This window comes from Vanellus vanellus, assembly GCF_965231255.1.
Source record: "Vanellus vanellus genome assembly, chromosome: 12".
Classification (NCBI taxonomy): Eukaryota; Metazoa; Chordata; class Aves; order Charadriiformes; family Charadriidae; genus Vanellus; species Vanellus vanellus.
This window is the reverse complement of record NC_138917.1, coordinates 23,014,380-23,041,793: the sequence shown is the minus strand read 5'-3', so window position 1 is coordinate 23,041,793 and position 27,414 is coordinate 23,014,380. Positions and strand designations below refer to the sequence as shown.

At 40.0% G+C, this 27,414-nt stretch overlaps 1 protein-coding gene across 1 annotated transcript; it reads left to right on the top strand.

Annotated features, from left to right (window-relative positions):
• Positions 1-1,398: 1,398 nt before the first annotated feature.
• Positions 1,399-27,367, top strand: RSPRY1 (ring finger and SPRY domain containing 1). The gene is made up of 14 exons (XM_082489449.1): positions 1,399-1,785; positions 5,859-5,911; positions 7,434-7,546; positions 10,234-10,360; positions 11,822-11,880; positions 12,228-12,294; positions 12,988-13,119; positions 14,410-14,525; positions 15,309-15,452; positions 18,195-18,306; positions 19,277-19,379; positions 20,909-21,061; positions 23,459-23,563; positions 24,628-27,367. Exons 1-14 carry the CDS (start codon positions 1,439-1,441, stop codon positions 24,722-24,724), a joined length of 1,728 nt encoding a protein of 575 aa, XP_082345575.1. The 5' UTR covers positions 1,399-1,438; the 3' UTR covers positions 24,725-27,367.
• Positions 27,368-27,414: the final 47 nt, after the last annotated feature.

Genomic DNA, 27,414 nt, shown 5'->3' with positions numbered 1-27,414 from the left:
CAGTTAATTTCCTGATACTGAACTTTTCTCTGTGCTAAAAGAAGATAATGTACTTCAAACTACAGAAGAGTAGCCTTTCCTATTTGAAAGATGGCAACTGTCTTTGACTTTCTTTTAATTTTATGGTGCTACATGTCCGCTGTTAAATAGATTATTTAATTGTAGAATAGTAATAACAGGTTACAGGATATTCACCATAACTTAAGTGTTAAACTGTAACTTTATTCTTAAAAGAATAGCATGCATTTAGTCTGAAAAGTGACTTATTTATTCTGGTGTGCTTGAAGTACATAAGTAGTTAAATGATGTCTTTTGTAGGACTTAATTTTAGCTGAGGCTTTACGTCCTATAAAATATCCCCTATGGCTTGAAAAGTAACTTCTAACGAAATGAGGTTTTGAATCCTTTTGCTCTTGCTAGCATGTGCCATTCTCAATGTAATGATTCCGAGGGACTGCCCTACAGTTTCTAGTGGGCCTGTATTTGATCCAAACCATTTGAATCGAGAAAAAAAGAATGATTGAATTAATCTTTGTTCCCAAAAAGGGAAGATTGGTTTGACACTAGATCCAAACAAGCATACAACCCGCACAGAAAACGCCCTTTTCAAAATCCTAGTTAGATTTGTCGGCATTAAAATGGTGACTTGTTATTCCTATTTATTTTAGGGTTGGTACTTGGTGCTTCTTTGGGTGAGAATCCAGTTGATATAGGCACGTTCCAAAAAGACGTGTTTACACATAGATGGACTAAATAGTTCACTGTTAAATCTGTTGTTTGTTAATAGACCATAACTGTAAGATGAGTTCTTTACAATTTTGGCTATTTTGTGGAGTCTGTCTGGAGATTGTATTGAATATTCCTGTTGTGAAATGAGAACCTTAAATGTATGACCTTTATTTGGGTGGCCTAAGCAGTGTGTCTCTATAAAGGGTACAGAACAAATTAAACTCATTTGTTAATGCTAAGTACTTAAAGGGTAGCAGTGTGCTAGACTTAAGGACAATGTTGTTTTTCTGCATCCAAACCCATGGAAGAAATAGGAACTAATGGGTAGTGTAGAAAGGAATGTGGGTTGTGTGTGGGCGAGAGCTACTTACCCAGTGAACCTCTCCCTCCTCTTCCTCTTCCTTACTTTCCCCCCTCCCTGCAATACACTTCAGGTACAAACCTTCTGTTTTCTAGGTGCTTTATCCACCAAGATCGATTCTGTTTACTAAAATCGGAATTCTTCTGTTATTCATTAGAAGTAGTAACACTGACTCTTGTTTTGGGTTTGCTTTTTCAGACCTCCTTCTGGATGACCAATGTGTATTTTAACCGATTATATCGGAAACTAAGTCTCCAACTTCCCATTCATTCCAGCTGGTAGCAACGCTTATAATGCAAAAAAATCACACTTCAGGATCACATAAACATTACTTTTAAAACTTTCTAGATGATTGTAGTTGCTTTGGTTGTGTTCTATGCTAGCAGAAGCCTTTTTCAAGGTTTACTGTTGACTCTAGAGCACCACATTCCCCGTTTACTGGGAGCCTTGGGGGCTAGCAATATGGGAAACTCGTGTGTTTGCCGCGATGACAGTGGAGCAGAAGACAACGTGGAATCTCGGAGTCGGCAAACAGAGAACAGTAGAGCACACGTACCTGAAGCAAGAAGCCATCCAAGGGACCCTGTCCGTCCACCCAGGAGGGGTCGAGGGCCTCATGAACCAAGAAGGAAAAAACAGAATGTGGATGGGCTAGTACTTGACACACTGGCTGTAATTCGGACGTTAGTAGATAAGTAAGTACCTCCTCAAGGAATAATTCAACATGAATGAAAATGTTCTTGTCTCCTCTCAAACTGTGGCTCCATCCTCTCACCGATCTACACCTGACCCTCCCTGAAGCAACCGCGTGTTTCCATCTGGATGCTTAGGAGAGGAACACCTTTCCTAGGTAATAGAAGTAGCTCCTGAGTGCCCAGGTACAGACTCTTCCAGGAGCTGAGGAGCTTTCTCGCAGTTCCTGTATGGGCCTACACCCAGGTGGGATGAGGAGTGTGCTCGGTATTTCTTGCTTGACATAGATACACAGTTTAGGAAGCGATGGACACTCCAGAGTTTGGGAACCTCGGTCCTAAAAATTGGTTGTTGTGCAAGTTTTCTGTTTTCAGGCTGCATTTACTTCTTTGGAAACGGTTAAGCAAAATTGAGAGCTTTGATCTTGGTTAGCTTGTATAAACAGACTGAGGTTTTCTTTCCAGTTATAAGTCTGACTACTTTTTAAAGACCGCGTGTTGTGACTGTTCAACTCATGATCCCAGTATTGCATTCCTTGCATGCTCAAAGCAACCATTAAGGGTGTGGGAGATATTTATGGATTCATCCTTACTTTATTTTTTTGAGGGGGTTGCGTTGCTTTCTGCAAAGCTTTAAAAGGACCTTTAAAATGATGGGTTAAGTTAGCTCATTGCCTCTTGGGTTAGGTGCAGGCTGGGAATTGGAAAGGCCAAAACAAGGAAAAACACTATTCTAGCTTCACAGCTGGGGTTTGAGTTTTAGGTGGATGAGGCTCAGGATAAGGGAGCCTTGATTCATATACTTCCATTGTTACTCTGGAACATGTTTGCAGAGGAGGAGTTTGCCTTCCATTTGTAAAATGCTTTAAATGGAAATGCCAGGAGTTTGTGGGGTTTTTTTTGTTTTGTTTTTTTTTTCTCAACATTTAAATCTAAGTGTTGGTTTTGTTTTTTCTAACAGGTTTTATTTTGTGGTTTGTCTTCAGATCATTAAGTTAAAATCGTGGCAATTTTTTTTTTTTTTTTTTTACATTCTCTACCTAACCTTGCATGCCTTCCACTTTCCCTGGAGTTCAGCTCCTTAAGCTGTTTCCAACACTTTTGTTCACAGTTGATCCTGTTCCTGTGGGTCTTGCAATCGGTTTTGTAATCTTGTAAGTGCTTTCCTATGCTACTGTGGAACAATAAGCATAGTTATTTCACTGATCCTGGAATCCTGTTTCTGACAAATTCCTGAAGCTACTGTATTATTATTTATTTTTTTTTTTATACAGGGTCCAGTAAAATATTTCCTTAAACTCACATAATCACATAGGTTAGACCTCTTGAAGTTCCTCCACTCCGGCCTTCTGCTTAAAACCAAGGTCTGGTGGGAACAGGTGGCTCAGGTCTTACCCAGTCAAGTGCTAAACATCTTCGGAATATAGAGATTCTCCACCTCTTTGGGTTCCTGATCCAGTGTTTGACCACTCCCGCAGTTTAAATAAGTAAATCTTTAAAAAAGTTGGAGTTTCCCATGTTCCAACACACCCCTGTTGGCTCTTGTCCTGTTGCTGTGCACCTCCAAGGAGAGCCTGGCTCTGTCCTCTCTGCTCTTTCCCATTACGTAGTTGCAGACAACAGTATGATTTCTCCTCCTTTCCATTACCTCCCCCTTAAGGATGAACAAACCCATTTCTCTTTGCTTCTGCTTGTATGTCATGCTCTCCAGCCCTCAACCATCTTGAAGCCCTCTGCTAGACAGGCTTCCTTATATCCCTCTTATCCTGGGGGGCCCCAAAGTAGGCTGTACTGGTATAATGGTTTCCAGTTGGCAAGACACAGCCCGTTTTATAACACAGCTAAATATTACAAGTTCTTGCAGATAAGACAAAGACCTATGGCTATGAATAATGAAGGGTCATGAGGCAAGCTATCTAAATGTGCCTGAAAAACATTTAGGGAGCCTTTTGGCTAGACGTGAAGCTAATGATAGCTCTTGCTTGATTAATAGGAATGCTCACTAGGAGGGGAAAAGAAAAATTCCATGTCTGGAAATCTTGGTTTTCAGTGTATGTGGAATAATGTAAGAATAAGCATGTTCCATTATTGCCTGTTCCTCCTAGAGCCTGACTTCTCAGTTCTGAAAACACCACAACTGAAGGAAATGGTAGGGAAGCTGACAAATATATTTTCATGTAAAAAAAAAAAAAAAAGTGCAAGAATAAAGTCAAACTAAAATGAAAAGACATAAGTAACAGCAGGTTGGAAATACGGACTTCAGTAGGATAGTACAGCCATAAAGAGCGAAAGATGGCAATCTAAAGAATGGAAGGCAAAACCCTTTTTCTGACATTTTTTTTTTTTTCTAAATTCTATACTGAAAGTTAACACATGCGCACCCTGAAATGAATTGTAAATTATGCTGTTATACTGTGATCTGCAATGAACAGTTGCTTTCCCTGATTATTGTTTGTTTGGGTTTTCTTGTTTGTTTTTTTTATCAAGTCTCAGAGTCTGGACCTAAAACATATGACAACTGCTTTTTTTTTTTTTTTTTTTTCTCTCCTCATATCCAGAAGGAAAGGAGTTATTCTTCTGAGGAAATGAAGCTTAAGTACTAATTTTTGGAGTTTGTATAAAGCGCTGCTTCACAAATTAAAAAAATAGCAAAATGACTGTTTGGTTTCCAAATAGGAGGAAGGTTGTTGCTGGAGAGCACATTTGGAAATTACGTGGTTGAAATGGCAAATTGGTGGGACAGGACTCTCCTTTGCTCAGTGGCAGTACTGCTGACACCTGCTACCCATGACAGCATAGGAAATCTCGCTGATAAAAACTTCCTCCTTTTTTTCATTATCGCCTTTACTTGCACTTATGGTCTGGTGGTGTTGTTTTGTTTGTTTTTTTTTTTTTTGTTTTTCTTTGGATCTTTACATCCTCTCTCCTGGGTTAAATCTGCTTGCATCACTGCACTGCTTTTTTCCTGCTGCAGAGATTAGTTTCCAGGAGAAAGACAAAGAGATGGGGGGGATATTTGTTTCCAATGTTATGGCAATATAATAATGTGTTTACACTTCAGCATTTTCTTGTGTAAAGATTTAGAAGTGTTAATTTCTTGGTAAGAAAAGCATGTATTTTAAACACGTTTTCTGTCAAAACTGAGATTTTTCTCTTTTTATAATTAATCCCTCCAGAGTAGGTAGCTTTATTATCTGCATGATTAATCTGTGGTGAAATCTGCTAAAATTCATCTGTGTGTGTTTAGCATTTCTGGTTTCATTTCAGAGGCGTGTGGTAGAAACAGAGTGTGGAATGTATCACTCTGAGTCAGGGGTTAGCTCACAGTGCCTTGGTGGCCCTGAATAACATATTTAGGACCTGCTGCTGCATAAGCTTTTTCTGGACCTGGAGATGCTTACTGACTGGGATTTTGAGACCTCGCTTTAGGTGCCTGCTCAGATAAGCACTGGCCGTAGGTTCTTGCCATTGCTCCAGCAAACCAGATTGAGGAACTGATCTGACTGAACTTTTTAAAATGTTTTTTTGTTTTTCATGTTGGAAAGGGTTAAATGTCTTCTTCGGTTAAGCTGCCTTAACTACTTCTTTCAGCTCTCATTAATGAGTTTGAAGTCTAAGTTGCTGTTAGGTGGCTTGCCTTCCAGTTATGTGTGTTTTTTTTTTTTAAATATTTATATACTTAGCAGAGAATTTATGGGGAAAAAAGCTATGTCCCTTGTGCTCTGCTCTTGGCTTGCTTCATGACCTCTGACATAGTCTCTTGTTTCGTACTCTGGGGAACCCTGCTAATGAATAGCTCTAAGCCTAAACTTTATGTCCAGCTTTTAAACATGCAGATATGGATCACCATTTAATTTATCAACTACTGTAGATACACAGATGTTGACTTTGAGCCAGAGGCTCAAATCCCATCTGCGTTTCAGATCTGAAAATAGCATGAGCAGTCTGCAGCCTGTGTAACTTCCTTTTGTTAAATACTTACTGGATTCGTTTTCTGTCTGTTGCATTATCATTTGATTCTGTGTATTATGTTGATGGTTGTGCCTAAATTTTGACCTGTGTAATATCTCTTTCAGTGACCAGGAGCCTCCTTATTCAATGATCACGTTGCATGAAATGGCAGAAACAGGTATCAAGGCACCGTGGTGGGCATTTCAGTTGTGACTCCAAAGCAAAAAAAAAAAAAAAAAAAAAAACCCAAAAACAAACAAACAAAAAAAAAAACCAAAAAAAAACCCCCAAACATTCTTTTTTGCAAAGAAAAATCCATGCCAGCAGTATGTATCACACTTGCTGTAGCACTCGGGGTATGGGATCCAAAACACAGTTCTGCCCTTCAGAAGCTTCACTGAGTTCATTGCATTTGCCTGAGTTTTTTGAACTCTCTTAAACTTCCTACGTGAACTCTCCAGAAGCAGCCAACGGGTGGCCACAAACACATTGTAATGGCATTAAACCGTAAGCAACAAAGAATGTCTGTTTGCAGTAAGGCAGAAACAACCCATATATGTATGTAGGAGACATGGTTTAAACACACGTGCTCCAGCGTTGGCAAATAGTACATACTTTTTGTCTTGGGTTTTGCTGTCCTTAGGCCTCTGCTTTATTGATGTAGCTGTTCCAACCTCGTCCCTACATACTCCTGCAAGCTGAGCTGCATTTGTGCAAGGGCTCTTTTAGCTTTCTTACAGTAGGAGAAATTCTTCCAGCTCAAGACCCACCAAACTCCTGGTTTAGGTGAAATTTGTCTCTCTTAATAGAGCTGGTACTGGTCTCGGGAAACGTCTATATCAAAATAAATTAATCAACTTGATTAGATATTGCAGCAATTCAGTAAAATGTTTTTCAGGGGAATGGGCTCACAAAACTCAAACCCCGATCTGTTACTTGTGTTTACTTGTCATTGTTGGAGGGAGCACGAAGTCTCTTCACCCTCCCTCACTTGTATGCAGATACAGACTCTGTGCTATCACTTCCAAGGGAACTACTTTCTTGTAAATCCAAATCTGTTTACTTTATTAGCAGTTTAACATCTTATATGGACTGTTGTTTACTTGCAAGTAGAAGCCCTTGTCTACTCATTAAACAATGAGAGCTGTTCCTTAGCAAAGCAAACTTTCTTTGGACCACCAGGCACGGGACAAGCTAATGCAGCTCCTCTCAGGTCCGTGCTATTGAGGGAATTCAAGAGTGCTCTCATTCTGACTAAAAGAAATATTTCTTTGGTGTCATCGTGGATGCAGCATTTAACACTCAAGAGTTCAGTGTCCAATGTCAACTCTTGAGTATCATGCTGGAACAAAGTGTTTGTCCATGCTGGTCATGAGTGTTCCTTCCTAATACTAGTGGGAGCTAAAGGGTGCTCTGGCCTGGGCAAGACTCTTCTCCAAACTGAGGTGTTCACTAGTACCCAAACTGCTCTAATTTTTTTTTTTTTTTTCCCCTTGAATTTAAACTTCTAAATGACTGCAAGCTAAGACATTGATGTGAAAAGTAAACTGGTTTGGTTTTTTTTTTTTTACTTTTTCCCAGTGTCTGTAAACTCACTGGGTAATTTTGAGGATTTTTCAATTTACATTTATGGATGTATTTTGAACACTTCAGAATTGTGGTGTTAATTCTGAGCATTACTTCTCTTTTGTGGTTGACAGATGAAGGCTGGTTGGAAGTTGTCCAATCTTTAATTAGAGTTATTCCATTAGAAGATCCCCTGGGACCAGCTGTTATAACCCTACTACTTGATGAATGTCCGTTGCCAACAAAAGTGAGTCTAAAGCGTATGTATTTCTCTGTGGCTGAATTTCAGTTATTCGTGGCTGCCACACCCATGATAGCTTCTGGGTGGGTTTCACCAGTGATGCAAGACTGTTAGCTGTTCAGAAAATGGGTGTAACTTGTAACTCTGAGTAATTTGCGGTGACTTGGTATCTAACTGCTACTTAATGCTAGAAGCACTGGGGGGGGGGGGGGGAAGAAGGAGGAAAAAAAAAAAATCTGGTCTGTGGGGAAGAGCAAGGGGAGCCTTTGGTCTTTAGGTGCCTTTCTTGCTCTCCTCTCCTGCTGTGCCGTGAGGGTGTGCCGATGCTGCAAAAGCAGTACAGGTTCTGCTGTTTCGTTCTCAAGTTCTGAAAGCTGCGCGTTTGCAAGTCACTGTTGAATTTGTCCCTGCGCATAAGGAATGCAACGCAAGTGGGTGTGTGAAGTTAAACAAATGACATTTCTTAACTATGAAATAGCTAGAGACAGTTTTGGCAGATTTGAATACTTTTTTTTTTTTCTTCCTCCTGACCACTAATCTGTTCTTTGGATGGAAAGATGACCCAAGGTGTTCATACTGTGTTGGTACATGTGTTTTAGTGAGAGAGACCATCAAGTGATTCAAAGTGCTCACCGGTGTTGAATCCTTTAAACATAATGATTGTATAGAGAACTTGTCTGTCTTCAAATGCTTGTTCTTATCTCATTTTGTCAGAAATTTATGATGACATCATTGCAGCTTTCATTTAATAATTTACTTATGCTGCCAATTTTAGTTTTCAGTTTGCATTGTTAGGGGTAGAAAAAGCTGGAAGCTTTTTGCCTTAAGTGAATGCATGAGTGGCTGGAGAGCTGGTCAGGCTCTCCAACTACCTGGAGTGGGTTTTTTCTTCTAGGCTATTGATTAAAGTCATCTGAGACTTTTGAACAAGTTAAACGTTGCACAATGTCTGTTGCATAGATTTGCAAAATTATTTTGAAAACAAAACTACAATAGAAACTTCTGCTTCGAAAAAGAAATCGAGAAGTGGAGACCGCTGTGAATGTGCCATACGAAGAGTGATTTTGTATTTTTTGTTCAGCTGTACAATGTACTTGGCAATCAAATGATTTTGTTTTTCAAAAGCCACATAACTCTTATTTAGGTGCTTTAATTTTAAGGATTTAGCTATGAAATAGTTGACCTTAACAAGACAAAAGGAATAAGATGCCTGTTTCTGGGGTGCACAGAGGTTGTTTTTCCCCCTGTGCAATTCTTTACAGCATAAGGAGCTGCAGTTGAGGGATCTGCTGGTCACATTCAGCCTAGTGAAGTGTTTGCTGCTGTTCATTTTCTTTCTATTCAGGATAAGTTTAAGTTTTTGGTCTTAAGGGTTTTAAGTCAGTACCCCCCTTGTGACAGCTGGAGAACAGCAGTCGGTTGTATCTCATTTTCTGTTATTGTAGGCTATAAAGTCCATAAAGTTAAAATGGCAGTGCAGTAAACTGTTTATTCTATAAAGTCTTTATTTAACTCAAAATAGTTTCGCTCTCTGACGGTTCTAATAATGGCTAAAAGCAGTATTAGAGCATGTCAAGAGTCTAATTTTAATTAGACTTCTCCATCCCCGGTCTGTGGCTTGGTCATCCTTTCTTCTTTCTCTATTCTTTCCACTTAACGTCAGTCTTGGTCATCAGTTCTGGTTTTGGGGCTTTTCTTTTGGGAACATAACTACTTTTCAGTGTTACCTCTGTACAAACCTCACACTGTAGCGCAGTAAACCGATTTGAGCATGGCTCAGAACACAATTCAAAAAAAACCCCACATATATTCATCTTGAGCAGTACTCATTTTTTCTCCAAATGGCCTGCTGATGACTTCAATATGAGGAGTTCTATTTTAATTAGATCCTAGCCTGACGTTACGCAATTTCAATATGAATCAGCTGAAATTTTCATGAAGTCTGGAAAGTCGAGGGGGGTTTGGAACTTTGCAGAGTGGGGTTCTCTCTCTGGGATAGCTTGTTCTGGCTCTAGATTAACCCCTAACTACTCTGAAAATGGAGGGTATGCTCTGGATCGGTCTTACCATACTGCCTGAAGAAAGCAAGTCAAAGCATGGCACTTTAGGTTTATTACCCTCCCTGGTTACTTCCTAAGGTAGTGTGACTACAGAAAGCCATTTATGCTCTCAGGAATACCATTTATTACATCCTGTAAAGCTGAAAGCATCCTAAGGTTATGATTGGGATGTAGGCTCTTCTTGGGGGACATGTCTCTTTAGTCCTGAATTCTAAAGTCTAAACCAGCCCTGTTCTTTTGGAAAGGGACTGAATTTTAGGACACTGGAAGCAGATTAGATGGCAGTAGTGCCACAGTATGTGCTGCTTGGTGTTGTTTGCCTTTTCTATTTCCTATTGCTATGGGTAACTCAGTTGTGTATGTCTAGAAGTGTCTTGAGTTGTTGATCACAACAATCACTGGCAATCTGGTGGTAATTTTAAAGTTACAGCTCTTGGTTATGTCGAACTTCTCTTCCCATTCCCATCTGTTCTTTATTATCTTCTTATCTTAGAAGATAATGATCCCATGCTGTCTGTAATATGATGCTGACTCTAGTAATATAGTGTAAAAATAGTTTGTTGTACTACATGGAGTTGGGGGAATACTGTATCTGTCAGTAATGTTGAAGAGATTCTGATTTTTCTTTTTCAGGATGCATTACAAAAGTTAACTGAAATATTAAACTTAAGTGGAGCTGCTGCTTGCCAGGATGCTTGTCACCCTGCCAAACACCGGAATACAACTGCGGTACTGGGCTGCTTAGCGGAGAAGTTAGCAGGTAAAGCTGTGGGGTTATTCTGAAAGCTTGCATTTGGCTCACTGAAGCACCTTCTGCTTTAGCACCCATGATGCAGACTGGTTCAGAAATGTTTTCTTAGAACTGAATAATGTTCTGCCTCGAGGGGAGACTTTGTGTGACAAGTGTGACCAAGTCAACTGCTTGATTAAAATGTTGAATGGTCACTAGCTTGGGTCTGAATGAGTCATTCACAATCCGAGATGCTTAAAAAGACCAAATCCTTTTGATGTGTGGTTAGCGATTGTGGATCAATGCTTGTTTATGGTATATTGCCTTAGCACTGACAATCAGGCTTTTTTGTAGACTGACTCTGGCTGTGTGTGAATTACTCATAGTTTTTTAGCCAGTAGGCAGGAGTAGCAAATTAGTAGTCTTGAAGGCTGTATGGAAACAGAAAAGAAAGATGCTCTTTCTGCTAAACACGTATTGCTCTATTGTAGTTAGCTGAAAAGATTATTCTGTCTTCCAGATTGCTTAAAAGAAAATTGCTGGGATTCTATTTTAAGGTGATACTTCGCATAGGACTTTTTATTCCCTGTCATTTCTAGTACCCCACTGGAAACTGATAGATTAAGCTTCCTTCTTGCTGATGGTTGTGGTTTATCTTTTTTTTTTTTTTTTTTGCCCCTTTTCTGAAAGCAGTCAGGAAAAAAAGGAAAAAGTGATTGTCTGGTATCACCTAATGGTTATTAAAAAATAATTTCAATATTTCTGGAAAAAAAAAAAGTAAAGAACAAGGGCAGGAGGCATTTTTGTACTGTAATACTTCTGCCCTGTTACATTAAGTCAAAATGAGATCCTGTATCTTCTTTCGTCTTAGTGGACATGGATCTCACTGTATCAGCTCAGGCAGCGAATCTGTTAATGCTGTGTTGGAACCCATTGCAATTTGTTAGAGTTCACAGATGCTAGAGTTTGATTCCCTTGTGTATCTCCCTTGATTAAGAAGACAGGATTTCAGGACTTGTTTTTTAAATTGGCTGCCTGCTACGGTGCTGCTGCAAATTGTATAATTAACTATCAAGTAGGCTATATTAGATGCTCAGTTTTGCTTATTTTGGGCTTCTCATAAATGGAGCTGGTCTTTATATTTTGACTCTGGAAGTAAAGGGGACACAGTTGCTTTTTGAAAGTAATGAGCATGAAAATGCTCAGCAGAGGCTGGTGGAGTCTTACTTCAAAAACTTGGAAGGCTAGAACTCTGTACCCATTTACAGCAGGTAAACTGAATATGTTTGTAATTTGGCAGTACCTGCGTAATTATTAAATCTGTAGCAAATATGTGACTGGGAAAAATTATAACTGTTCTATGTTATAGTTCTGCTTTGCTGAAAAGTTCTTAGATGTTCTTTAATTTGTTGCTTTGTGTTGAAAAGTTGTGTGTGATGATGAGTATATGGTAGTTCTGGTGGATGGATTTAATTTTTAATGTTCTTGTAGGTCCTGCGAGTATAGGCTTACTCAGCCCAGGCATATTGGAATATTTACTTCACAGCTTGGTAAGTGTCTTCAATCTTTTTGTGTGTAGCCATACATAGCAATTATGCAATTTATTTTTTATTATTACTGTGAAAAGTTAGGGTCATGTTTGCTAAATACTGGTAACGTATGTTATAGAAAGTGGAGATTCCAGAGAGTCTGTGGGATCTCCATCCTTGGAGATAATTGGTAGCCAATAGGACAAAGCACCGAGCAGCCTGATCTACTCGAACGAGCCCTCAACAGGAGGGTGAACTGGATGAGCTTTGGAGGTCCCTTTCAACCTCCAGTGCGTTCTGTGGCAGACAGCTTTTTCCTACTTGTGCTGGGTATTTATTTAATAACTCTTCTTACTGCCCATGTTTAGAACTTCCAGTCCCATCCGACAGTGATGCTTTTTGCACTAATAGCACTGGAGAAGTTTGCACAAACAAGTAAGTATGAGCCTGATACTGCTCTTAACAGTCATACTATGGCTTCTGCTGCGTGATTGTCACTTGCTTCATCTGACCATGAGAGACTGGATTAGTGGTAGAAGAGAAATGTTTGTCCACCCACAGGCAAGAACAACTATTTATTGCTTTAGTGACATCCCTCTACCCCTCAAAGCCCTTGAGATATTTGCTGAAATTCAGCGCAGTACTTCCTGGCTAGAAATTGCTGTAGAAGGACTTACGACACAAAGCTTTTGTCACTGAAATAATTCCATATTAGAGATGGGGAACAGCTATGATTGGCTGTGTGCTGGCAGGAAAAAATATTTATTGCTTTAATGACACCTCCACCCACAAAAGAGACTTGCTGAAATTCAGTCCTTCTCAGCTTAGAAATTGCTTCATAAAGACTTATGACATGAGACCTTTGTTACTTGAAAAGAAATAAATCTGTATTAGAGAGGTGGAGAACAGTCATAGACTAATAGTCTCTTGATGATGCAGCGCCATGCTGAGAAGTGGGATATCTGAGTGCTAAGTTAATTTCACATCTGCTTGGGGAAAGAATTCCATGCTGTTTGCAATAGTGAGGTTTAAAGGGGGGGTGTCTATTGCATTTGTAGAATGTTATAATTTTTAACTAAACTTATCTCTAGTTTGTAGCAGTTGTTCTTTTTTGCTCTTAAATTGCAGGTGAAAATAAAATGACAGTTTCCGAATCGTGCATTAGCGACCAGCTGATCTTGCTAGAGAAATGGACAGATAATCCAGACTACTTAAAACGCCAGGTTGGATTCTGTGCCCAGTGGAGCTTAGACAATCTGTGTAGGTATAACAAAGAGATGGATTCACTTTAATATTAATCACTTCTCCAAAGAAAAGGAGGACTACTTTGTGTTTGTTTTGTATGAGCACTTGTAAATATACCTGACTGCATTTGTAATCACTATCCTTCAAAAAAAAAAACCCAAACCCAAAACAAACAAAAAGGGCAAATAAATCCAGTGTAATTGCATGGAAAGGAAATTTTGGCAGGGAAAATGTTTGTGAAAGGAAGTGGTTTATACTCTGCAGGTTGGCATTGCAGTGAAAATCCGTCTTTGCACCATATGTCCTGTAACCTGCACTTCAGCAGACATGCTGGGTGGCTAAAGAGTGCAGCTCTGTCTCTCTGGAACAGCTGGATTTCTGACACATCCTGGTGACAGTCACTGCTGTGACCATATCCCAGCAGAGCACAGGCTCAAAGAATTACTACAGGCTTTTTTTTTTTTTTTTATTTTAAAGTAAAGATATAGTCTTGTGATCAAAAGTGAAACATGTTTGACAAAGCACTTTGAGAGCTATCCTTTTGGATGACTAACAAGCAGCAAATTTGCTTGTTTCGTTGTGATTTTGAGGGTGCAGCAACTCTAAGGACCTTGTAGTTTCTAATGCCTTTTACATAAATTTGGGAAGAGGTCTTGTTGGGCTTTATGGGCCTTCAGCCAGTTTATGGGAGGCCAATCTCAGTTGTGCGTAGTAAACATCTGCATACATGTTGTAGCAACTTTGAGTTATATGAAGGGTCCTAAGAAAAGATCATGTGTCAGCAATTTGCCACCTGGCAAGATAAATGCTTCTGATCCTTCCGTGTTAAGAGGGGAGGCAGGGAGCTGCTTTGGCTCAAGTTCATCCCCTGCCTGAAAATGAGGGGGCAGAACAACAAACCAACTTTAAATCCTTGTTTTCCCCTTCCCCATCTCCAAAATCTTTTCCACTGGGATGAAGCAGAAGAACTCTGCCCAGCAGAATATACAAATACAGTGGTCAATCCTGAAACAGTGGCATCTGGGTATGAACTTTGGATGCCTTATGTTTGCCTGTGGGTTTCCTGGAAGCAGTAATTAGATTTTAAGAGCTCTAGTCAGAGGTATAGGTTGTGTTCTGATGTTTAGAGGATATTTAACATACAGTGTATTAGAAGTGATGCTGTTTTCATGCAGGCAAAATATCGATATTTCATTCAGTTATGCCAAAAATTAACTGGATCCTAGAGAGCTTGATTGCCACTGTGTGAAATGTTTAACATGAGGTTTTGCTGTGGCAGTGATTAAAACTAGTTTTATTTTCCAGTTTTAAAAGAAGGCAGGCAGTTTACATATGAGAAGGTTGACTTGACCAACATTAGGGCTATGCTGAACAGTAATGACGTCAGTGAATACCTGAAGATCTCACCTCATGGATTAGAGGTAGGATATCACTTCATGATTTCAACCTGAAAAGGAGTCTGAAGAAAAAGGCAGATTTTAACTATTTTTGCTTGCTGCTTGCTCCTGAGATTTTCTGGAATGAATCAAAGTTCTCTGCCTGCTTTGCATAGAAGGGTTACAACCTTGCTACACTGATCTCAATTGTAGAAACGTTCACACACTAAAGTTACACCTATATCTGTGCCCCAGAACTTCAGAAAAGGGATGAGGATGCCTGAGAGTCAGCTGGCTTTTCACCTGTTTTGACTAAAATTGTTCCCAAAGCATAATTCTTATTATTTGTCCTGTCTGGTCCTGAAAAGTCCATAGCAGTAGGACTTTTGTCTCAGCCATGTGGGTTTTTTTTCTTCCTTTGTTGCTTTTTCTAAAAACTTGTTTGACTACTTACAGATGAATGTTAATTCATTAACATTTAATATCTCTCTGGCCTTCATACCAGGGGTCAGCTAACAAGCAGCTACTTGGGTCTTCCTGTCTTGGTTGTCTTAGTCTTTAAATTGGTTCTGTCAACTTTCTGCTATGTGTCTTTTTTTTTTTATTTATTTTTTAACCTGTGGCTTACCACTGAACAATTTTCAGTCTTGCCTACTCGTTAGTTTGTGTGACAATTATTGCTATAAAGAGAGGTTGCTTTCTATCTGAAGAGCCTCTAAAATTATCTTGGTGTATTCTTATATGCAAAAAAAACCCAATCCATGGAAGAAAGGGGCTTGTTTGAATGCTAATTTTGTCAAAACTTAACTTTTGGTTTGGTTTTGGTAGGCTCGATGTGACGCCTCATCCTTTGAAAGTGTTAGATGTACGTTCTGTGTCGATTCTGGAGTTTGGTACTATGAAGTTACAGTCATTACTTCGGGAGTGATGCAGATAGGATGGGCTACCAAAGACAGCAAATTTCTCAATCACGTGAGTATATGTAATGTCATCTGGCTGATGATGTAACTTCCAGTGTTTTTCTACTTACAACAGCTAGGAAAGTAGATATTCTGTGGTAGTAACCAAGCACTTGCATGTTTCCTTCAATTTTTCTCTACTTCTGTGAAGCTATTTTTGCTGAAGTTAGTGGTGCAAGAAAAGGCACTCTCGGCTACAGACTGGCACTCTTCACACAAGTCACACGTATCTGCTGGCAGTGACAGCTTGTAACCTTCTTGCCGGTGTCTGGAAGCTACAGGGAAATGGCGTATTTCTTGTGGCTTAGTCTCTTGGAAATTCTTTTGGTAACAGTGGTGGTTACTTTCTGTTGTTTTTGTGAAGTAAACAATTGCTCGCTAGGAACTAGCAGATTATCATGCACTCGCTTTTACATAGGTCACTAAGCAGCCGTTTAATTACCCTCTTTCACATGCTTTCCTATTCAGTTAACTTTCACAAAGGAAATAATTATTTAAATTGACTCTTGGATAGCATGGTATCACTGGATCCGCTGCTAGCAGCAATATGGTACAATTTGGGTATGTGACAGCTTCTTTTAATTAAAAATAAGGATTACAAAAAGATTAAACCCTCTACCTTTTTGCCTTTATTCTGAAAATGTAGAATAAGTACACTCTCTTACTTCAGTTTGCTTTGCTCCCCTTCTCCTCCAGATAACTTGGTATCTTATTCTTAATTCTAAGTATTCTTCTTTCTACTATTTCACTTTTAAGATTAGGTACTTACTAGCATTAAAGCAAAATGTGCCATGTGCACATGAAGTCCAAATCTATAGTGAAAGAATAATTATAAATTACTAATTACTAATTACGATTAATAAATGTTAGTAGAGATGTAATCAGACTTCCTTCTTCAGTCTTCATAGTAACTCTATATGGCTGTTATAAACTCAGTATGCTGTAGCATAATTTGCGTCAGTATTTCCATAATACTAAAAGTGTAATGATTACTACCCAAAAAATTGTCTGCTTCAGCTTAGAGATGATTTTCCGTATTACTAGCCTTCCAAACTTCCATTAAAATTCTTTAAAGTGCAATCTAGAATTTATTACAAAAGGCGTGTGTGGCCTGGCCTGCTGCCACTGCCCGGAATGGAAATACAGAGCTGGGATTTTAAGTTGACACTTCTACTGGCTGAGCTCGACTAAGAAACGTACCTGTAGCGCTTCTCTATTGATGTAATTGCACGGCTTCCTGTTCCCGCTTGGAATTTAATTTAGGAGAAAATATATATAATGGAGAGAGAAGTAGTTAAAAGAAGATAGGCCAAATACATATGTGAGTAAATACTGATGGTGGGGTATATGTGAGAAACGAATCAATAAGTTGAAACAAACACCAGCGGCAAGAAATCCAACTGGAGCTTTTCTCACCATTTAACTTAAGCCTTCCTGTGAGTTCAGTGGTCTTGTTACGTGAATAATTAGAAGAAATGGAAATAGCACTGTCCTCTGCTGGTGTATGCACAGTCCAGTCCCACATTGCTAGTGTGGAATTGCAAGTGTGATTTAAACTTAAAAAAAGGCAAAAAACAAAACAAAAACAAACAAACAAAAAAACCCAAAACCCACAACCAAACCAAAATAACATATGGCCCGTCCTGAGGACAGGCATTGTAGACATTGAGTGTAATGGAAACTGTTTGGAATAAAAGGCCATGTGTCTGCCTTCAGACTGGTAAGAGGCTTAAAAGATTTTTCCCACTTACTGTTAAGGAGCTTGGTGTATATGCATTTTTCTGTCTGTGCTTCCGGTACGAGGTATGAAAATAGGAGATGTCACATCTCTGAACAGGATGATTTTCTGTTGCTACAACTGTTTTGCTGGTGGCTAAGTGCTACTGTTATTTAAGTTCATTAGCTGTCTACCTGAAATACAAGGATATTCTCTTCTGGGTATGTCACGCACACAGTCATCAGAGCAGCCATATGCTCTTTATTTGCAGCATGTGTAACAAAAAGACTAGTCCTAAATATGACGTTAAACAGCCATTAGCTGGGCTTAGCTTTCATTTGGGCCGTCTGAGGCTTGTGTAATCAGACACTGTCCAGTATTTGCACTCCAGACAAACCATGCTGAGCATAAGGAAGTTATCTTCCATAATGCTTTTGGGTTTCGTGTTTGTGTTCTACGTGACAGATTCTTCTCCCACTCTGAGACTTTTAGTTTTGCATTTTTCTTGGACTTTGGGGCTATCGCTTGATAACCTTTTCACAATTTAAGGGAGGCTGGCACTGAAAGGGACACGATGTGCAACAAATTCAGTGAAGGGGCCGTGGGTTTGTGCTTTATCTGTACTGGATGTTCTGGTGTCACTTGGGTATCTTGTGGGGGAAGGCATTACAAGTCTGATACTGGGACCTCAAGATAAGAGAGCAGTTACACTTTTACGATGATTTGTTAAGATGCAAAGAGTTGGCTATTTGGGTACTAGCCTTCTGGTTTTTTAGTAGTTCAATAAACAGGAGTGATTTGAGCTCACAGAGAATTAAAAACACTTTGGAGATATCGCCTTCTTCCCCCCTCCTCACCCCAACACATTCCTTTTGATGTGAAAATGAAACTAAGACTAGTTTGAAAAAATTATCTTCACAGGGGTGGTAGAAACCCTTCCTGCTCTTGAATGAGTGGTTTAGTTGAATAACAAATAAACTTTGGCCCTTCTGTGTGAGGAATGGCTTCAGACTGAAATGCTTTACTCTTTTTCTAAAGGAAGGTTACGGCATCGGGGACGATGAATACTCCTGTGCATACGATGGCTGCCGGCAGCTGATTTGGTATAATGCCAGAAGTAAACCACATTCCCATCCCTGTTGGAAAGAAGGTATTCAGCCCATCTTCTGCTGTTTATCCTAGCTGGATTTCTGCACAGGATTTTTTCCTCTTGCAGGTGTCTAGAAAACAGTTAGTAGGTGTGAGCAGAGCAGTACTGTCTAATCCTGATGATACTAAACATTTAATTATTGTGCCTTTACTAGTATTTGCAGTGGTTTAAATGTACAAAGAGGGCACCACAGTCTTGTTCTGCAACCTGTGTAAAAAGACTCTTGTTGGTTAAGTGCTTTTTCTTTTCATAGAGTACAAATCGTAGCATCAACTGATGTTGCTGGACACTTAATCATAAGACTTTTTCTTAGATGTTCGTAGTCCTACAAACAGGGTTGAAATGTTCCTTTCTCAGTTGAAAGAGTTATTTTGCAGAAGTGGGGGGAAAAATGTCTAATTTAAGGGTTAAGAGGGAGTTGCACTGTCTTGCTTGCTTTAAATTCTTGGATAGCTACTTGGAAAGCAAAACTCTGTTCTTGATCTCAGCCTTGAAATCTTGGTAGGAGCCTGTGCATGACATGCTTGTGTGAACTGGGCCACCTTCTCTTCTATGAAAAATTTCTCCCAAGGATGGCTAAATTAAAATGCCTCTTAAGTATATGCACAAGCATGTAAGAAACTTAGACTTAACAAGTCTGTGTTCTGAGGATATCTTCAACATGTGTAAAATATCCAAGGAGAGGCAGAGTGCAGCTTTTTTCAGGCTTTGGCAAATACTCTGCAATATTTCTACAACTCTGCAGTATTAAATATTTTGGTCTGCCAGAGCATTATTTCCCCTATTTTGTCCTGGCTTTTGTCTTTAGTTACTGTCTGTATCAGTGTTTCCTCCTTTATGCTTTTGCAAACACTTCCTTTTAAGTGAGACAACTCATAGTGAGATATGTGATACTTAAAGCTATAACTGTTTCAGCTGTAGGCATTTAACAGAAGTGAAATCTCTAAATTATCTTTGTTTTGCATGTAAGGAGACACAATAGGATTTCTACTAGACTTGCAAGAAAAGCAAATGATCTTCTGTTTAAATGGAAACCAGCTTCCTGCCGAGAAGCAAGTATTTTCATCTGCTGTGTAAGTATGTGCTCGTTTGGAAGGACGGTGACCTTCATGGATAATTGTTTTAATTATATGAAGTGTTTGCCGTTTGAGATGTAAATGCATATTTGCTTACCTGAAGCCATCATTAAGCAGGTTTCCCAATTGAAAGTTGCTTAGAAATCAGTGAGAAGGATGTAATTTTACAGGTGGATTTCAGAGTCCAAAATAAATACTTTGGACCTTCCGAAGACAGGCTCAGCTCGATGTTTTCTACAATCAAACTAGCACAGCATTGAAATAGAATGAGGGTGTAGCAAAGATGAACAAATTTCTAATAATGCTTGAGAAATTTTTGATTTTTTTAAAGCCTCACTCCTGTAAATGCTGAAGGATGCGTATTGACTTACTGCGGTTCACCGAGGCCAGTTCCTGTAGTAGCATATTGAATACTCATGGGAGGATGTCTCTTGGTAGCATTACAGAAAGGCCAGAGGCTTATTTTGCCAGCTCTGTTAACGTTAACACATGGCTAACTCCTCTGACTCTCATGGGCAAGTTCAGCCTTTTAGTTCCGAAATGATAAGCTGGTGTGATACCAGAGAGAGAAGCTTCCTATGCAGCTTAATTAAACAGTACAGTACTCTGTAAATTCATATTACCATGCCGATAATTTCATTCATGTTTTCTCCTCGAAATGAAGTTCAAGATACAAGCAAAGAGTAGTTCAGTTTAAAGAGTTGCAGGGTATCTTGCCTGTTCACCTTGCAGTACTCTGTTCTTCATGTGAAGTATGTCATTTATATACTCAACAATTCTCTTACTTGGTTATAACTTAGGGTATTACTCAACTCGCGCCCTTTCAGTAAATAAAACCGAAAGAGGCGATAGTTGTGGCTTACAAGGCGGCTGTGAAGAAAAGACTGCTGTCCTGAGGTAATCCTGTAAGGGCGAGGAGGAACAGATGGGCGTCATGCTAAGAGAGCTCAGACCTGGATTTATCCTGCACAGGTCCCGCACAACCAGTGTACGAGAGCTGCAAGTGCCCCAGATCTGTGCCTGCTCAAATGAAGCAGCAGGAGCAGTGGAGATGGTGTCGCTTGCAGTTGGTACTGCTCCACACAACTGTCGTGGCTTAGGCTGGGCTGGCCACTAAACAGCAGTTGTTGGGAAAATACTTCTTTTCCAGTGCTGAAGGAGATATCCGAGCTGATCAGTGTAAAGAGGATCAGGTTGTGGGCTGTTCAAACGTATGTGTCCGCTCTTAGTGTAAGTGCGACTAATCCTAGCTGTAGAGCGGGCAGCCCTTATTGCCTGCCTTAGGAGTAAATTCAGACAACCCTGCTAGTAAATTCAGAAGTTGAGAACTAAACAAGGGAAGTATGTGCAGGTGAATCTGGATGTGTTCGAGGGTTTGCTCCCAATTAGCTGTAGCACATTTGTATTGAAGGAAGTTGTCTCTTTGTTTCAGAGTATATTTTTGTCTGGTAATAGTAGTAACGTGTCTGGAAAACTCTGTTATTGTTTAAGTCATTCTAAAATGTCTGTTGTTCATCATCTTGCAGCTCTGGCTTTTTTGCTGCAGCTAGTTTCATGTCCTATCAACAATGCGAGTTCAACTTTGGGGCAAAACCTTTCAAGTACCCACCATCAATGAAGTTCAGTACCTTTAATGATTATGCCTTTCTGACAGCAGAAGAGAAAATCATTTTGCCCAGGTAATCTTCCTGTCTAATTTGAGTGTGTTCGATACAGAGAAATCAAATGCCTCACTGCTGTGTTCATAGTCTTGTGTTGTACTTGGCAAAGTTATCTTTATGGGGTCTCTTTCAGGAAAGGATTAGATCACAGGCTTAAGTGCAACTTAATGAGTAGGGCAGGAGATATACAACCAAAATCCATTACATTAAAATTTTGGGGGGTAATATTAAGTTGAAATTAACTAGTACTGCACAGTAAACTGTTTTCAGTAAAAGTGCCTCCTGCTAAGACTGATTATGTTGGTTGAGGAGGTGTAGTCTTAATTAAAAAAAAAAAAAAGCTGTACTTAAAATTGACCTAATTTGTGGTGGTGGCAGCATGGAGGTGCTGAATGATTGTTAGACTTGAAGTTGTCCTTCTTTTCTGACCCAGATGAAAATCTCCCCATTCGTGAATAATAGGACTGACAAAGGTTATTCAAATTTAGAAGTGCTTTCCCACCTAAATATAAATTAAGCCAGACAGAAACAGGTTTGGATACATTTTTCCTTAGTTTACAAAATTCCTGGCAGGAATGAAAACTAATAGCTTTTCTGATTTAGGTCATTAGCATTAAAATAACTTACTGGAACACAAACAGTAACAGTATACAGTATAATCTGGGATACAGCATACCCCAGATCTGCAACTTTGTCTAAAGATGGGCCCTCTGGAGTGGTGCTGATGTATGGGGTTGAAGTAGTCGTTTGTTGTATCTAATTAAGGGGGGGTGGGGGGTGGGGTTAGAGGTGGTTACCCCAGGCTATAATAAAATTCAGAGACTGGTTTTGAATTGCCTAGCTGTTTAATCAAGTGAATTAGGTACTTAAGTATCTTAGTGTTTAAAAAGAAAACAAGTAAACCCCTTCCTCCTGGATCCGAGTCACCTGTTGGCAAAGTTTGAGGCTTGCAATACTGTATTTATGCAAAGAAAATCGAATGCAACTTGCAAAACCATTTTGTACCTACATATAATACCAGAGTAATTTACACTTGCTTGTGACTGTAGATGCTTTAAATGAGTCTGATTTAATCCCTCAGGATGCTCTTTTAGTTATCATTCTTGGTCAGCCCCCTTTTCAGAGTACCTGTTCTTCTGTCTCAGTGTCATGCACAAGATGAGGGGGTTTGCAATTTTTAGCTGATGATCAGATGTGATTGCAAGAGTAGTGCCAGCGTAACATTAACAGCAATGTTTAAGCGTTAGCTGTGAGAGCTGTTACTTGATTGTGCCAAAAGGTGTAGAGAGGAACTGGGGGAAACTGGTTTCCTGATGCTGGGAACTGTTTAGTCCTGGTTTCTCCTGACTGGAGAAACTTGGCCTCCTGTGTTAGAGCCTATTTAGTATGTAACGACACTAAAAGGCTCCATTCCAGGCTGGACACTGTTGCTCTTTGTGTAAGGAAAGATTATCCCTGCCCTACAGCCTGAGCTGTTTGGAAACAATAAGCCAATTCTAAACTAAAAGATGGCTTTGATTTTAAGAGTCATAAGGGAGGGAAAAAAGGCAAGGGTCTGAGCAGACCCTAGTTATCCATCACAGGAGTTAACATAAACTCATGTAGAGCCGTGCTGAATTTAATGCATGTAGTGTTGGGGCATAGAATCGTCTAGGTTGGAAGAGACCTTTAAGATCATAGAGTCCAACCATTAACCCAGCACTGCAAAAATCACCACTAGACCATGTCCCTCAGCACCACGTCTGCCTGTCTGTTAAGCACCTCCAGGGCTGGCGACTCCACCACTGCCCTGGGCAGCCTCTTCCAATGCTTGACCTTTGGGTGAAGACAGTTTCCCTAAGATTCAATCTAAACTTCCCCTGCCGCAACTTGAGGCCGTTTCCTCTAAATGAGCATAGTCTGGGCTAGACATGTCACCCTGCCACTGAACAGTTTTGCCATGTAGTGTGTCTGTTCCAAACTCGAAATGTCATATTTCATCAACGGGGGGATTTTTTATCCATTTACTCTCCCTCGTGGCAGTTGCCATATTGGGCTGTTGATTTTATTTTCAATTTATTTCAAACTGTGTTACAGCATTGTAGGGTTTCTGAATTTTGTTGATAACGTGGATTTGTGTGGTTCATTTGTTTGGGTTTTTTTTTCAAATACTAAAGAAGATTTTTTTTTTTTTTTTAAGTGTTCAGCTAGAATTTTAATCTAACACAGACCAGAATAGGGAGTCAAAAACTGTTCTAAACATCTCTGGGTGTGTTAAGTCTTTTATGTGGGAAGTTATGCTTGATGCTTATCAGCAGTAGCATTGAGTAGCACAGGCAAGTGCTGCATTGGTCTAGATGCAATACTTGGAAGAGTTATGAATCTCTCGTGAGTCAAACTAATGCGCGTGTGTGGCGCGGGGTCCCTTTTCTTCAGACACAGGCGCCTGGCTTTGTTGAAGCAAGTGAGCATCCGAGAGAACTGCTGCACGCTTTGCTGTGATGAGGTAGCGGACACAGAACTCAGGCCATGTGGACACAGGTAAAAACTGTAGAGAAAAACAAACAAACAAACAAAACCCTAAAAACTGTAAAATAAATAAATAAATAAATAAATCTAACACACACATAAAAAATACCCAACACCCCCCATCCCGCCCCAAAAAAAACCCAAAGCAACAAAACTCCAAAACCAAGACACAGAAAATGTGTGTGTTTGAACGTAGGTGAGACCAGATGCAGTCCCTGCTTATCTTGGGTGACTGCCTGGCATAAAGGAACGAATCCTTTTAAGGATATGATATATTCAGAAGTTAAACATAGTATTCCCATCTTTCTCCTCATCCTCCCCCTGAGCAGATTTCATCCATAACTCTGTGGGTGTTTGGGGCTGGGGAAGCACTGTGGCTATAGTACTATACACGCTATCCCTGGGCTACCGAGTCTAATACCCTCATCTCAGAAGTTTTGCTGATGAGTACTTGCTTAGTACTGGTGCTGTGAAATCCAGATCACATTGAGGAGAGCAGGAAATTCATTGTATACTCAAATACTCACTAAATGTTCAACAAATGGATTGTCTTGAGTCACAAATTCCTCTAAAAGCTAAAAATGAGACAGATGTGTGAGCAATACTGTGTGTAAGTAGCCTACTAGGAAATTTAATCCAGTTAAGTCCAGTTGCTTAGTGTTATTAGAGCCCTTGTGGAAGCAGTCTTGCCATGGGTCTTCTGTCTGGATCTTACAAAGAGAAGAGATGTGCCCAGTGTGCCTCAACAAGAAACAGAGACAGCTTCATGCAAGGCACTGGAGCTGCTCTACTCTAGAGCAGAGCAAGTGTTCAGATTAACAAAAGCGTGCAAGCGCGATCCCCACTGACTGCACAAGCAGTTTCAGCTCTGCAGAATGCTGAGCAGCAGGAGTTCCTCTAAAAGCCTGTGGATCCGCAACACCCAACTTGCAATTTCTAATCTCCCCGCTGAAAGAGTTATCTTGACTGCGTTTCTAGTGGGCTAACTAAACTGCTTAGTGCTTAGATATTTTTTTGTTTGTTTTTCATACTGTAAATGCAGGCTTTAATTGATATTTTTTTTTCTTCTCCTTCAGTGACCTGTGCATGGAGTGTGCCTTGCAACTGGAGACCTGCCCATTGTGTCGACAGGAAATACAAACCCGAGTCAGACAGATCTCTCACATTTCATGACACCTGTAGAGAAATACCACAGACTTGTTTTTAATAAGCTCCAACCAATACTGAAAGGGGAAAGCATCTCTAACCAATCTTTACGCACATAGAACCATAGCCACGGCCAGATTTCATGCTAAACTGTAATCTGTTTATCTTAAAAAATGAAATCTTTGATAAGCTATTTCAAGTTGCCAGCAATGGGAACCGGTTTCAACCGTAAGGAGAGCTGGTAGGTCAGTGTGCTATGGCTGTTGGTTCCTCCAAGCAAGACCATAGAAGAGAGTCTCTCTTCTTCCCCCTTTCCTTCTCGCCTGTCGCAAGTGCTGAAAAAAATTTGCACTGGAAGTACACGTACAATGCATTTTAGAAAAGAAGAGGAAAGAAATATCTCCTAAACCAGGGTGGTTCTGTCTTGTGCTCGAAAGTCTATTTTTGGCAGAAGTCAGTACTAAAAGGAGAATGCCAATGTTTTCCTGTTTAATGTAGCCTCCTGCTGGTCAGAGACTCTGTGTTGTCCGACAGTGGATCTTAAACTGCTCAAAGACTTAATCTGTACACAGACTGATTTGAAAAGACAGTGTGGAGACTGTAGAGAAACTCACATGTTTTAATAACTTGGTGATTCCAAAGAATGTTCTGATTTGTTTTTAAACGTTAAAAGATTGGTGGTATTTTCAAGTACATAATGTTTCTGATGCTTTTAACTTCAGTACCCACATTTTTTTGTGAGGATATAATTTTCAGGAGGTATTCTTAACTAATTATAACGCTGGACTGGAATTAATTTGATATTCTGGGTATTTTTTAAGGTATCATCGAACATCTTTTTTAATCAGTGTTGTTTTTGAAAGTTATGTTCACTTTGGAAATATTGAGCTATCTTAAAAGATTGGAGGAGAATTTTGGGCCAGTTTATTTAAAAAAAAAAAAAAAAAAGGCAATGTTATTTGGATAGCAAGTTCGGTCTTATTCTGTAACTCTTTAAAAATGCACCTTGCTTGCAACATGTCAGTCCTGCCCCAAGCAGGTTTGGGGCCACACTTCATATTTTTGATAGGGATCATACAGTGGGAATCTCTGCTCCAGTTTAATTACACATTTGTGACCTTTGTATGTAAAGGATGCATTTCAGTGGGCAGCTTTTGACTGTTTTACTAGGTTTCTACAAGGAGTCAGGGTTCACAGCTGGCGTCAGTGAAGTAGCACAAAAATTGGTGGAGTTATGCTTATTTTGCACCAACTGAGGATATGACTCAGTCTCTTCCAAGACTCGTACAGGTTGCTTTTTTTATCTAGCTATATAGTAGAATTTTACTAATTCACACACAACTTACACCAAAACCATCCCACTTCTTGGCAGTGATTCAACAGCGGAGTCTGTTGTAGTGAATTCTCATGCTGTGATGTATCTTATTTTTAAAATCATTTATCTTTACTGTACTATCAAGTATTAACAAAGCAGAGCTGAGGCTGCTTCTTCCTGTCCTAACTAGGAGCAGAGAGCTCTGCGCACAGGTCCCAGAATCAAGGTCTCTGGTGACTCCTTTCACCTTCTGCCTTTGCTAACTCAAGGGTGCTGAATTTCATCCAGTTGTTTGGTGGTGGTTGTTTTTTTTGTGTTGGTTTTTTTTTTAAAAAAAAAAAAAAGTGTCTCCATTGACCCTCTGGTGTCTAATGTGTGAATTAAGAAAGTTCTGTCCATCATTTTTGTGTTGACTTTTTTCCCCAAATATAGACTGAATCCAAAAATGGAGGGCTGGTTAGTCTTTTTGCTAAAATGTGAATTCTCTTCTGCCTTGGATGCCTGTTTTGATTAAAGTCAGACTGGCAAATCTGTGCCACAGGGACATCATTTCCTCACTGACTGTACTTTATGCTGTTTTGCTGTAATCCACGTTGCCAGTCAGGGCTGTGTCACCTTCCTGCTCGGTGCTGAATGAGCAAATATGTGAACGCCATCACTGCCACAAGGATCTTAAAATTTCAGAATCACTTGATGTTTTAAATGCTTCCAAATGCAATGGTAGGTCTTTATCCCTAAGGTCCAAAGATACTTTAGGGAAGAGGTGGGACAGAACCATTTTGAACTCTGCCTTAATAGATTCTAGGAACTTCAGGGCTTTGGTTTCCCTGGCCAGGATTAACTGAGGTAAAATTTTCAGAAGTGCCTAGGACTCCTGATTCGTATCAACTGCTGTATGAGATTAAGCTCTTTAAGGCCCAGGTCCACAAAGGCTTCTAAGTGTCTGGTGTCCCCTTGAAAGGGAGGTGGTTTCAGAGCCTCGGTGCCTTTGTGGACGCAGGACTAAATGCCTGTGTTCTTTGTTGAAAAGCTGTGAGTGCTTGGGAAAATTTTGCCCCAGACTGTCTTCCGTGCAGCTGCTGCTGGGCAGAGGAAGCCAACGGTGCCAGAGGAGGGAGCTGTGTTGCAGAGAACTGTCCTGTTCATTTCACGGAGGGAAAATACACTTTGACTGGCTTTCTGCTGAAGTCCACAGTGGGGGCGTCTTTGTAAAGCTCAATCCTCCATGATTGGTGCAGTGCCTGCCTCAGTCCCTGCCCCCAAGGCGCTGGGGCGGGAGGTGGTGGCTCTGCAGGCCCTCAGAAGGGAAAACGAGTTGTAGCGAAGCTGTCCATTTGACAATAAAACTGTCTTGAAGGCTATTTGTTGTTCTCTCATTCCTTTACTTCTGGGGTTACAAATG